Below are 11,830 nucleotides of genomic sequence, written 5' to 3' on the forward strand. Positions count from 1 at the left end.
TGGCAGGCATTATTCATTTGGACCTTCATATGATATGCATTGTAGCTTGTCTTCAGAGTGCAACTTGTGTAAAGTGTATCAACATACAGTGAGCCACAAAGTTGGTTTTCAATCTTCTAGGTGAGTTTCAAAAGGATCTTGTCTTTTCTCTTTCCCAACCTTTGTAAGATGTCTTCCAGTGGCAGTGTGAGTCTAAACCTACTTGTACATGAGATCAAAACTGCATTACTACAGGATACTGGCAGTCAAATAATGTCTAGATCACAACAGTGATTATTTTGAGCTTAAATGAGACCTCATGACATTTGCTTGAGCATTCCACTACTGTTTATTAATTTGCAAAATAAATTTAGCACCTCACACACAATGCCACTCTGAGATTTACTGAGTGAAATTAATCATTCAAATGTCTGTCTTTCATGGAATTATGATTATGTAAGATCACCCCCCCCCCCAAAAAAAAAAAAAAAATGTGCACAATATGGAAACATGACGAAAAAAAACAACATTCAATACATGTACATACCACCTTGGGAGAAAAGGATGTACCTGCAACGATCTACCAATGCATGCTTGATTGATTGCCCTTTTGTAACACAGCAAAGATGCACAAACAGTTGTAAAAATAAGTTTGATTTTCAAATGGACACTTACACACACACACACACACACACACATACACATACAATGTACACAGCAGGGTGACAGTAGAAATAAACAAAAACAAACAAATCATTACCCAGAAGTGGGTTAAATAGTAACAGGCTAATGACACATAGGATTGCATTAACTACAGTGTACCAGTACACATCCACGCCTGACACTCCAGTTTTATAATACATTATATGTATTTCTGCGAGTTAATGCACAAATGACAAAATGCAATAAACAATCCCTAAATCAAGGAAGCTGGGATGATTACGTTTGTACGTACTGTGTTTTAAAGAACAGATACATACACTTGTATCATTTTTTTTTTAAAATCTAGATATTTGTATAAGGACAGTCAGTGGCAGGAAAAGATTACAAATGTTGTTCTTGTAATGACCTACAGTACGATTGTAAACAACCTGATTGATCAACCAGGAGGAACTGGTTGGAACACTGCCATTGTCCCTAACATTACTCAGGTCAGATTTACTGTAACCACTCGTTGACCAGCATACATAACAGGCAGGCATGTTGGCTGCATGGTACATCTTTCTGCATAATGTGAGGTTATGTACATAATATGCAAGAGGATGGAGCCGCACCATGCGAACGTACACCATCGCTACCCTAGAGTAGAGGTACGGCAGAGGAGACTTTAATTAGCTCTGTGACTTTGGACCTGGGGAGCAGAGAGCAGCAAAAGCAGAGAAAATGCATCACTGATTTCCTCTCCTCAGTCTGGCTAATAACACATGACATAATGAGCATTAGGGGAAGTTGCATTAAGCATTATGATGGGAAATATTTTTCCAGCAATTTACAGGCCGGCGTCAAAGAACAGAATGGAAAGCCGAGGTCATAATCTATTAGGCTCGGTCACTAGTCTGCTGCATGCAGAGACTCACTGGAAAAAAAGAAAAAAAGAAAGAGACTTCACAAAAAAAAAGGCATCTTTCAAATTGCGTTGCCAAGGCGACCATTAACTTCACCGAATGATACCCATTTCCCTCTTCCCATGATAAAACATGTGAACATTCCAAATACAGTGCTCACATGTTAATTGGGTACCGTTTTAGCCCGAACCCCGCCTAAGTGCAACACAACTTGGTATAACAAATTTTTCACATGTTATTTCCACTTAATGTGACACAAAAAGAGGCAACAGTGACATTTCACACTGTGACATTCCCGATGACTTGTGAATGGAGTTAAAGTTTAACACACAAATAGGATAATGGGGGCTTCACTTAAATCAGACCGTAGCAAAGAAAACTTCAACATAAAAGAGATAGTAATGACCATCTGCAGTACTATGATGATAGCTCTGTTTTCAGAACAAGACTCCCACTGACATGCAAACACAAATTCTTTAATAAACTTCAATCTGTAGCATAAAGTCAAAAAGAAAAATTATTCCATTTGCATCATTTTTTTTTTTTTTTTTGCTGCTGCAGTGCAAATAAAAATGATTATACATGGGATAGGGCTAAATTGGCAACACCAAGCATGCTTTCTCTGATAGTTCTGGGAGCATGGAGAGCAGATGACAGCATCACCAATGCTAATTTGCTTATGTGGTTAAATTCATAACTCTGTGCAATTCCTTGCCTTTGTTTGATTTTGCTGAAAACTCTGAGAGTACCGGTACCATTATTGGTCTTATTCTACTTCATTTATCAAAATTCACTTGAACATAACGGTTGGTATGGAGTTTCATTGGCAAAAATCATGCAAACTGAGGCTGTCCATCACACAAGTCCTCACCAGCACATACTGTACATACACTTGTACATTGGACGTCATACACAACATGCAGAACTGAAGAAATGGTAGTCTTGCGGTAAATCTCTTCAGACCCAAATGCTGCAGATATGTCACAGGCATGCAACAAATGCAGCCCCTAACATTGTACATACAGCATCCCCAAAAGCCCGAGCTGCAACCAAGACCAGACCAACAAACATGGTACAAACTCACATGGAAACTTACTAGCACACACATTCTACCTCTCCATGCTTAGTATCATGAAATGGGGTCCGCTCACGACATCCTTTGCAACCTTTTAACCTGCAGTCATATGTGCGGAAAGACGAAGCAAGTACAAGAGACAGAAAAATGTATAATAGATTAGCAGACTTTTGTTCTTGCATGCAGGCAGAACTCAAAAGCAACAGAAAGTAGGACAGCTTGACATTGACAACAAAATAAGAATTCTTCAAATTGAGAAAGCAAGTCAGGACTGTGATGGTATCACGAATATGAAATGAAAAGGAGTAAACAGCTCATCAAACTTCAAACAATTAACACTGCTCCGCAACGTGCAAGGCAAACTGGTACAAAACTAACATTGCTGAGAATATCACAGACAAAATAAAACTAGTCATATATTTTGGAATGTTTAATATGGCATGCTCAAGACTTTTGTACCAACAAGTCCTCAGGGTCAGCTGATATCAACTTGACTCAGTAATAATCAAGAAGTGCATCTGTAATGTTTAAAATCAAATTGTCATTTGAAGTGATTGGTTGTACACTTCCACACATTACTCTCATTGTTGGCAGAGTATTTTTCAATTTGCTTGTGTACTATTTAAAAGTATGTGTGTGTGTTTATGACATACAAATTGTATAAGATACTGAGTCTGACATTCCTCAATATTTTCTATTTTGATATGTCAGGTGACTGTAGGTGGGAAAAATTGTGTTGAAATAATGCAATGTATGAGGAAATACTTTTTAATTTTAATCACACAAAAAAATCAGAATGCTTGTTATTACATACGTGTTTGCAAGCCAAATCTTTAAAAGAAAGAAAAACACTCACAAAATGAAGCTGTGCACACTCTAAAAGAGCCTTTTTGTTTCTTCTTCTTCTTTTTTTTTTTTTTTTTTTTTGGGGGGGGGGGGGGGAGGAACAATCAAATGACACTATGTGCTCATGATATGCACAAAGCAATAAACAAACAAACAAACAACCAAACAAACACACACACAAACAAACCAGAACAATAGTCACACACCTGACATGCAGCAACTACATACCATCCTTGTGATTTACATTGTACCTGCTACCATGTGCTATGCTTTGGATACTGTTTAGGAACACTTCCTCAGCATATCATATAAATATTTTATCAGAAAATTATTTATTGCAAATATGCCAAAAATTTGGTGAGGTTTTAAATTTCTGCGAGTCGGGTGCTATTTACGAATTCATAAACATGCAGAAATATTAACTCTGACCCAACATGAATGTGATGTGCACGCATACATTTCTCCCTCCAGTACTCCACTCCACAATCTGGAATTTAACCACTGGTGAAAAGTGCCAGGAAGTCCCGATTCATGAAAAATTAGACTTGTTAAATATATGGCATACAGAATATGGTAAGCAAGCTATTTACAGTATATCCCAACTGATCACTTTCCAGCAAAGCCACACACATTGACATCACTATCATCGTCTCAGGGCTCAATGAAAACTCTTCATTTGTACTTCAGTGAACACAAACTTGTACCGACACAAAAATTTAACTGTCATCTACCATGATCCAGTCTACTTGTTGTACCCCTAGAATTCTATGGTACAGTACATACGAGTATTAAACTGAATGGTACATCCTAGGTACCCATATTTGTACACTTTGTGCAGTAAAATCCTTCAAGGCAGGATCACAATGGTGACGAGTGAACCGTGATGTTTCCACCTTGCCCTCTTATAGTGAAAGAACCCAAGGCCCACTCTCACGTGACTGGGCATTGTCAACATACTCGTATAGAGAACAGAGGTGTAAAATGCATGCACCATCATCTTTGAGTTGTAATACTAGTACCCCATTCAGACTAAGCAGTTTTCAATGCGTGCACCTAACTGCATGTGTCAGATTTGACTGAAATACCTCCCTCAAATGACCTATATTTCTCATGCCTATGATTTTCATGAGGGTTTCTTGGCCCGTTAGTCTTAAATGAGGGCAGGAAAAATCATCGATGAACGCTAAGACTTTTGGCTATCGAGTCCTTGAGGAGTAACCAGCGGGTACATCGTAAGGTCAGTCTGAACGGGGTATCAGATGAGGGGCAAAAAAGTTGCAATACCAACCCACACACACTGTGAGGAAGTGAGAAATACAATAATCATGAACAACATACCATCATCCCCTACAGAAAACTCAGCAATGACTATTCCAAACAGGTAAGGGTGTACAGGCTATGCAATCTATGTTGTAATGAGACACATCCAACCAATCCCCCCCCCCCCGAAAAAAAAGGGGAAAAAAAAGGAAAGAGTACTGGTAATACTAATAATGATAAAATAAGAAATCAAGTAAACGATTCAGTATCCATTAGAGAGTACAGTTTACAAATTTATCTACAATATGCACAGTACCTACACAGGTTAGCAGGAATGGTACCTGCTTTTTGTACAAAAGGACAGCTGAGTGCGCATTATAACTTTTACATGTTATCACTCTGCATATTGAGCATTTGAGATATACAGCTGTATATTATACAAACTATTCTTCTACCATGCACCTTACTGTATCATACTTGACCTTCATGACTTCCTAAACTGCAGAAGTGGTGATTCAAGGGGAAAAATCTTTCTTACCATTTTCTTTTTCAGAACATTTGCTGCCTTGATTAATGATTCACGCTTTTATCTCAAACTTTATTTCTTCTTAATAATGAGCAATTTCAAAAATATAGTGTAATACCGTGAATCATTTTATAGTTTTCTGCCTGCAAAGTTATGTGCAAACTTCCCTCATCTGATTAATGACACACACCAGCTGACTACACGCTTGTGTACATTTGTAGCTTATTCAAATCATTCAAGATACATTAACGGAATAACCCCTGGTACCTAACTGTAAAAGTGGAAATTTTCATGCGAGAAATTTTTCACGCTCTGCCTGGTAAGATAAGTTTTTCTTGTAATTATGATAATTCCACAGTACTGAAATATGAAGTATCACATGTATATAACAAAAAAAAAAAAATCTAAACTATGTATTTCATTTTCACATGAATTGTGCAAAAATTTCCAACTTTACAGTATGCCAGTTCAACCCACAGCTATTTTTTGATTTATAATTCATATGATGTTGCCAACAGTAGGCAGTTTACTGCCAAAACCTAAGTAAGGATTTGCCAAAAACTAAGCATGTCAATTTGGCCTATTAAATATTAAATGGGGATAAGTGTATGTACATCTGCATCTTGTCCATCAAACATATTAATGACTGGAATACAGAGAACCGTACATTGTGTAGCTTCCTGCAATTCTGTCAATACTAAGAAGCACAATCATGTATATGGTGAGTGCCAATACAGTGTGTAGATAAAGAAGAAGGGGAAAAAAATAAGGAAACATGGAAATACAAGGCTTAGACAATGCTGCACACTGGCACTGGTCCACAACCAGACCAGTAAATATTACAGTTGGACCAGCAACTTTTTCAGGAATGGACCAGTAAAAAATGGAAAAACTGGACACCTACACTACAGTATGTACTGGTCCAACAGATAGGTCAGACAGTCTGTAGAAAAAGATGGGTTAGTGTGCGGCCCTGGCTTAGAAACCAGAACCAGGCAAAAACAAAACACAACCAAATAAAATTACCAAGGTCATGATACCCTAACCAGGAACAGAAAGTAAATTCAACATATTATTTGAGTGTTAAGAAAACATATCAACACAATATAAAAGAAGAACTAACTGATAAAGGAACGTCAGCAGCAAAATTCACACAAATGAAAAGGATCAACAGAAACCTCTGTAACCTATGTAGTAGGCCAATGTACTGCATGAGCTGTTATTTTTCGCGTACAGATATTTTCTCGAATGAGGAGATCACAGATATTTTTGCGAGATGATGGTTTTGCCTATTGACACAGACGCTCGTAAATGCACTATTACTGCAGCCCAGGGTGACATTTTCATGTTATTAAATTCGCGATCCAACTTTGTTTCGCAATTCGCCAAAATTAAACCCTCACAAAAACAGCTTTACAGTACATTATCCCAACTACACAAAGGGCAATACACATTTCACTCTGTGATATTTGCCAGAAATACTTGGCTTTGATATGTGTGTTAACTGCAACAGTTTTTTCATCAAATTTTTGGAACTCAAATGCAGCACAGAATATCACAGACGTCACGAACGCACAGTGTACAAGCTGTAATGATTATGAGGTCATCATAAGAATGTACAAGTAGTTCTATCAGTTACATTGCACTATTATCAGTTTGAAGTTTATCACTGTCACATATTTTCTTTGATTAAAGCAAAACAATATACAAATTTATGGACACAGTATAAAACTGGCTCTAAGGTAAAGTCTTTTGTCCCTTTATGAAAAATTCTTACAAGGCTTGTACACTCAGATGTACTTTTTGAATATTTGTCATTCAGACATCTAGATAAGAACAGATACATTGTACTCTTAGAGAACAGTCACTTCTCTGAACATGTGCATTCTGGATTGGAAATCTCAATGACAGAAGGTTCACTATTTGAAACTGAGCTCAGACATGATTTTACCATGTACAACTGTATACAATCAAAAAGAATCTTTACTGAATATGTAACATTCAATCATCCTTTAACTCATATTTTTCACCACCCAACTGGCACATCAGCCAAGTTATAAACCATAACCACTTTCCATTCATTTACCTTTTGAGCAGCTTGTCTGCTTCATCTTTGCTGACGTTAACCCCAAGCTTCTTGAGCGAGAGAAGAATCTCATGGACGTCCAGTGCTCCATCTTGGTTGTGGTCGATCTTCTTAAAGACAAGGCGTAGCTGTTTCTCATGCTCTATTACATATTGCACAAACTCAGCAAAGTCCAAGTGTCCATCTTGGTTTTGATCACTTTTTGACATGAATTTCTGGAAAAACAACAACAACAAAAGAAGACAATTGTATTTGTTTCAAATAACATCAGTTCAGTAGTCACATGTTCAGCTTGTTTTGCTTTCAGTTTCATTACAACACAATATTCGAAACACCAGCTGGTATGTACGACAACTGTACAGGCATGTACCTCTGATTGTACCTCTTTTTTTTTTTCTTTTTTTTTTGGTGGGGGGGGGGGGGGGGTGTAAACCAGAACTTCTGTTCAAACAATGAGAATGTACTTCTAAGATCCTTTTACCCAAAACATACTGTAGTCCTACACGTATCTTGAGGGATGCAAACATCATGTTTATATAGACCACCTACATTTTTGTATATATAGATGATATAGACCATCTACCAACCCAAATGAACAGTAGATATAGACTATTAAACAGAAGAATGCAGCACATCACAAGTTACAACCCTCATCTATTCATCTTGATTTGAAGGCCTGAAATAATCATCTTAACATCAAAACATAGTGCATTTCCCACAACAAACTGAAGTTTCAGCTAGAAATAGTAGAATCTTATTTTTCCCATTATTTAGCTAATGAAAAGGTTCTTCTTCTTCTTCTTATGCGAAATAAATTTGAACACTGGCAATGAATTTACATGAAACGTGCATCATTAATCATACAGATCTATTGTATATTTGCAGTGAGGTACCATACAGAAACCATCATCAAAGTAAAAATCATACATTGTAGAAACACTGAACTATTTACTAGACATTGAATTGAATGACATTATTCTCATCTCAAAACAAAAAGAAAAAAAATTCTCCATACTTAGATATAACACTGAACAGCTGGAATGTAAATTTATAGTTCTACGCAGGCGAATGATTGATTGCAATGAATTCCCAGACTACAGCCCAACCCCATTATAAGGCCATGCATGCAATGAAAAAACTCATACAATCACTGAATCTCTGAACTTTTTGAATGAGAAGCAGTCCTTTAATAATAGACTATTATTTAAGGACTGCTTCTCATTCAAAAGTTCAGAGATACTCAGATAGTAATAGTATGAATATGAATGGGCTCTAGAAAGTTAGAATCTATGCCAGTGGCAGGAACTACAATCTACAGTGTACATGTACAATATAAATTGACAAATACTAGTTAAAGTGGAAGTGCATCGCCATCAGAGATAAATTTAACACTACAACAGTTAGAAAGACATGATGCACTGTTGATTAGTGACAGATTAGTGCTGAATGTATTTTGCTCTGACTGTTGTAGTGTATTCTAATACTCTGAATAGCATCAGTTTGTGCTTGGTGAATGTGGTGGCCTCTCACAGTCTCAGTCTCAGCTACTCTAAAGCTCAGCCTGTTTACCAGCGCCCACCACGGCCAAAGCACCGCCGACATTGCCGACTGGTCCCCGTACTGTATTCAGCACGCACGACCAGCAGGCGCAGGCAGTGTCTGAATGCCTGAGGAGGCGACGTTACACACAAGTCACGATAGGCCTACACTACAGCGTAGCCTACGGCTAACCCGGTTTATTTTGCAGTATCTTCCTCTGTCTGGTTGATAATCTTTATCTTTATCTTTATCTTTATCTTTATCTTTATCTTTATCTTTATCTTTATCTTTATCGATGGGATACTGAGCTGACATCATATTCAGAATCAACGTTTATCGCTTACTTCAGCATGGTTAGGCACCATATGAACACCCAACCGTGTAAGTCCCTCTTGCAAATCTTCAACGTCTATTCGCCCATCACCGTCCACGTCAAGTTTGGAAAACAGTTCCGCATATCGCTCTTCCTCCTCCTGAGATATCCCTCGGGGTGACATCCCATCCTTGGCATGAGCCTCTATCAAACTCATGATAACTGATCATTGATGTCAAAATACACATAAATTCCCTGTTAATATTCTATCCGATAGTCCGTGGTCAATCATTCCGCCGGCTCCCAAGTTAGATGTAGTACCACAGCACAGCACGGTGGCACTGCACTTGCACTACGCTGCAGCTTTACTGTGGAAATAAACACACACGTACGTACACGAACACACGAGATCGCGCGCGCCGCTATTACGCGCCGCCCACTTGTACTAGTACAATCGTTTACTATTCATGTACTGTATTCTGCTCTTTTTATCCACGACGTACACAATCGCTACGCTGCAATATGATATTGAACTAAAATTCGTATCACAATGGAATGATGCCATGCGCGCTCTACAAACTGCGTACACGTTTATTCATTCACGGCTAACTTCACATTTACGTTTTATTTCACAATGTCTCACGAGTATCTGTACTACGTTAGTAAATGAGAACATCTCATCAACAGTTTGATAAAACTTCACAGCGCGAGAATCTGAGTGCACGCTTCTGCATGCGTCACTACCAAGTATTCGTTCGGCTCGATGAGAGTGAATTTCCCTCCCACGCTGAGATGAATGGCTCTTCCGCATTTCCCGGTAGCACTTGAAAGAAATCTAGTTTGAACTTTACATGAACTTTCCAAGTCCGGAGAGCAGAAAGGATATAGAGAGACAGCTAACACTCTGCTTGAATACTATAATTGCAGGATGAATATGAAAATGAATGCAGAAAAAAATCAAGCCAGGAACTTACTGAGCTGATGATGAACAATTAGAAAGACACAAATGGATCAAAAATGTAGACAGATGTGGATATATTGAGAGATACTCAGTAGACAGAAATATATAGATGTAATGGATATAAAGATGTCATTGATCAAAATAGTAACTTCGGTCTTAAGAGTGTGAAAGTTACAGCAATCAAAATTGAAATGACATTATATTACTAGTATATCATTTTGACATATAAACTTTAAGCTTTTTTTCTCTTTTTTTTGGCAGGGAGGGGGGGGGGGGATGTGGTCAAGATGGGTACCTTAATTGGCATGTCCAAACACATTGATATGACATATTTCAATTCATGACAATGCTTAAAATTTGCATAGGCCTATAAGTATATTGTGTTTCTATGACTAGCAGACTATGAATATTAAGGCCTACATTTTCTCTATTAGAGGAAACTAAAAGACCATAAGTCAAATACAAATGTAGGTTGAGTAAAAGCAGCATTTTATTTGGAGAACGTATGCCCTACCAGTATATAAAGATTTGAGGAAAATCGGATGATCAACAAGCCTTTTTTCTTTCTTTTTTTGTACAGTCTTTGCTGGATGATGACACTATACTGCAGTTTATGACATCATTATGGAAGATGACATAAAGAAAATAAAGGAGAATTCCACAGAATTTAATTTTTAACAGAATATACACATTCCATCAACTTTAATACCACATAAAAGGGTATAACACTAAATTCCCCTGCTTGGGCGAAAGATGTAAGTCAAAGCTCAGCTCTTTCACAGAAAATATAAGGTAGGCCCCCTATATTGAATTAGGCCTATACATATTTTCTATATATTGACAGTCTGATTTTATTCAAACTTTCGTTGATGTGTCCTACTAATATTTCTCAATCCACATTTATATTTGGGTTTTGGTTTCCGAGTGCAAAAACATGAAATTTACACTTTTGCCTCTGCCCTCCCTCATAAAATGAATTTTATAATAAGAGACCCCAGTGTCTTCTCTTGCCTGTGTATCACAATTAACCCTTTCTATGCCAATGAATCAAAAGCACACAAATTTCACACACAAACCAATGGACAGGTGAGAAATGTGGCATACAGAGGGTTATATAACAATCAAGTTTTTGTAGAACAAGATTTACATGAAGAATTTGTTCGCAAAAACCAATAAGTCCATATTTGCCATATGGAGATATTTGCGATTAAAGGTCAAGAAAAATAAAGAGAATGATAAGAGAATTTTTGTTTCTTTTGACCATAACTTCGAAAATGTACCTTTATATGTAGTGACCAATATATCATTTAAGAGGTTTAATTTTGTACTTTATGACATAGACCGTACTTCAAAATCTTCAAAAATGGACTTGTCGGTTTTTGCGAACAAACTCTTCACATGGTAGGCCTATATAGAAAACTTGGGGTGGGGATCGAGAAGATGACAGATTTGAGGGCTTCCAGGGGGCATGGTGTCCATTTGTATAATATTTTATCACATAATAATAGCTTGAAAGTATGTCTACATTCAAAAATGTATCTACTCAGAGTAATCTTCGGTTTTCAAGATTTTTTTTTTAAAGATTCTCCTGCTTTGCGAGTTCTGGGGTCCCCTGGGGGTCCCCAGGAGGTGGAGCTGCATGGTACTCATTTGTATTAAGACGCATTCTGTTACCCTTGA

The 11,830-nt window shown here is 37.5% G+C and overlaps 1 protein-coding gene across 1 annotated transcript in view; it reads right to left on the reverse strand.

Annotated features, from left to right (window-relative positions):
- LOC139721336 (calcium-binding mitochondrial carrier protein SCaMC-2-like) overlaps positions 1 to 9,481 on the reverse strand; it is a 33,835-nt gene extending 24,354 nt beyond the window's left edge. The window contains exons 1-2 of the mRNA XM_071632655.1: positions 9,221 to 9,481; positions 7,338 to 7,552 (exon numbers count right to left, since the gene is read on the reverse strand). Coding sequence (XP_071488756.1) covers positions 7,338 to 7,552; positions 9,221 to 9,406 — 401 coding nt within the window. The 5' untranslated portion in view covers positions 9,407 to 9,481. The remainder of the gene's footprint in view (positions 1 to 7,337; positions 7,553 to 9,220) is intronic.
- Positions 9,482 to 11,830: the final 2,349 nt, after the last annotated feature.

Source organism: Diadema antillarum, unplaced genomic scaffold (assembly GCF_040938485.1).
Source record: "Diadema antillarum isolate AM-2024a unplaced genomic scaffold, OU_Dant_1.0 scf00000141, whole genome shotgun sequence".
NCBI lineage: Eukaryota > Metazoa > Echinodermata > Echinoidea > Diadematoida > Diadematidae > Diadema > Diadema antillarum.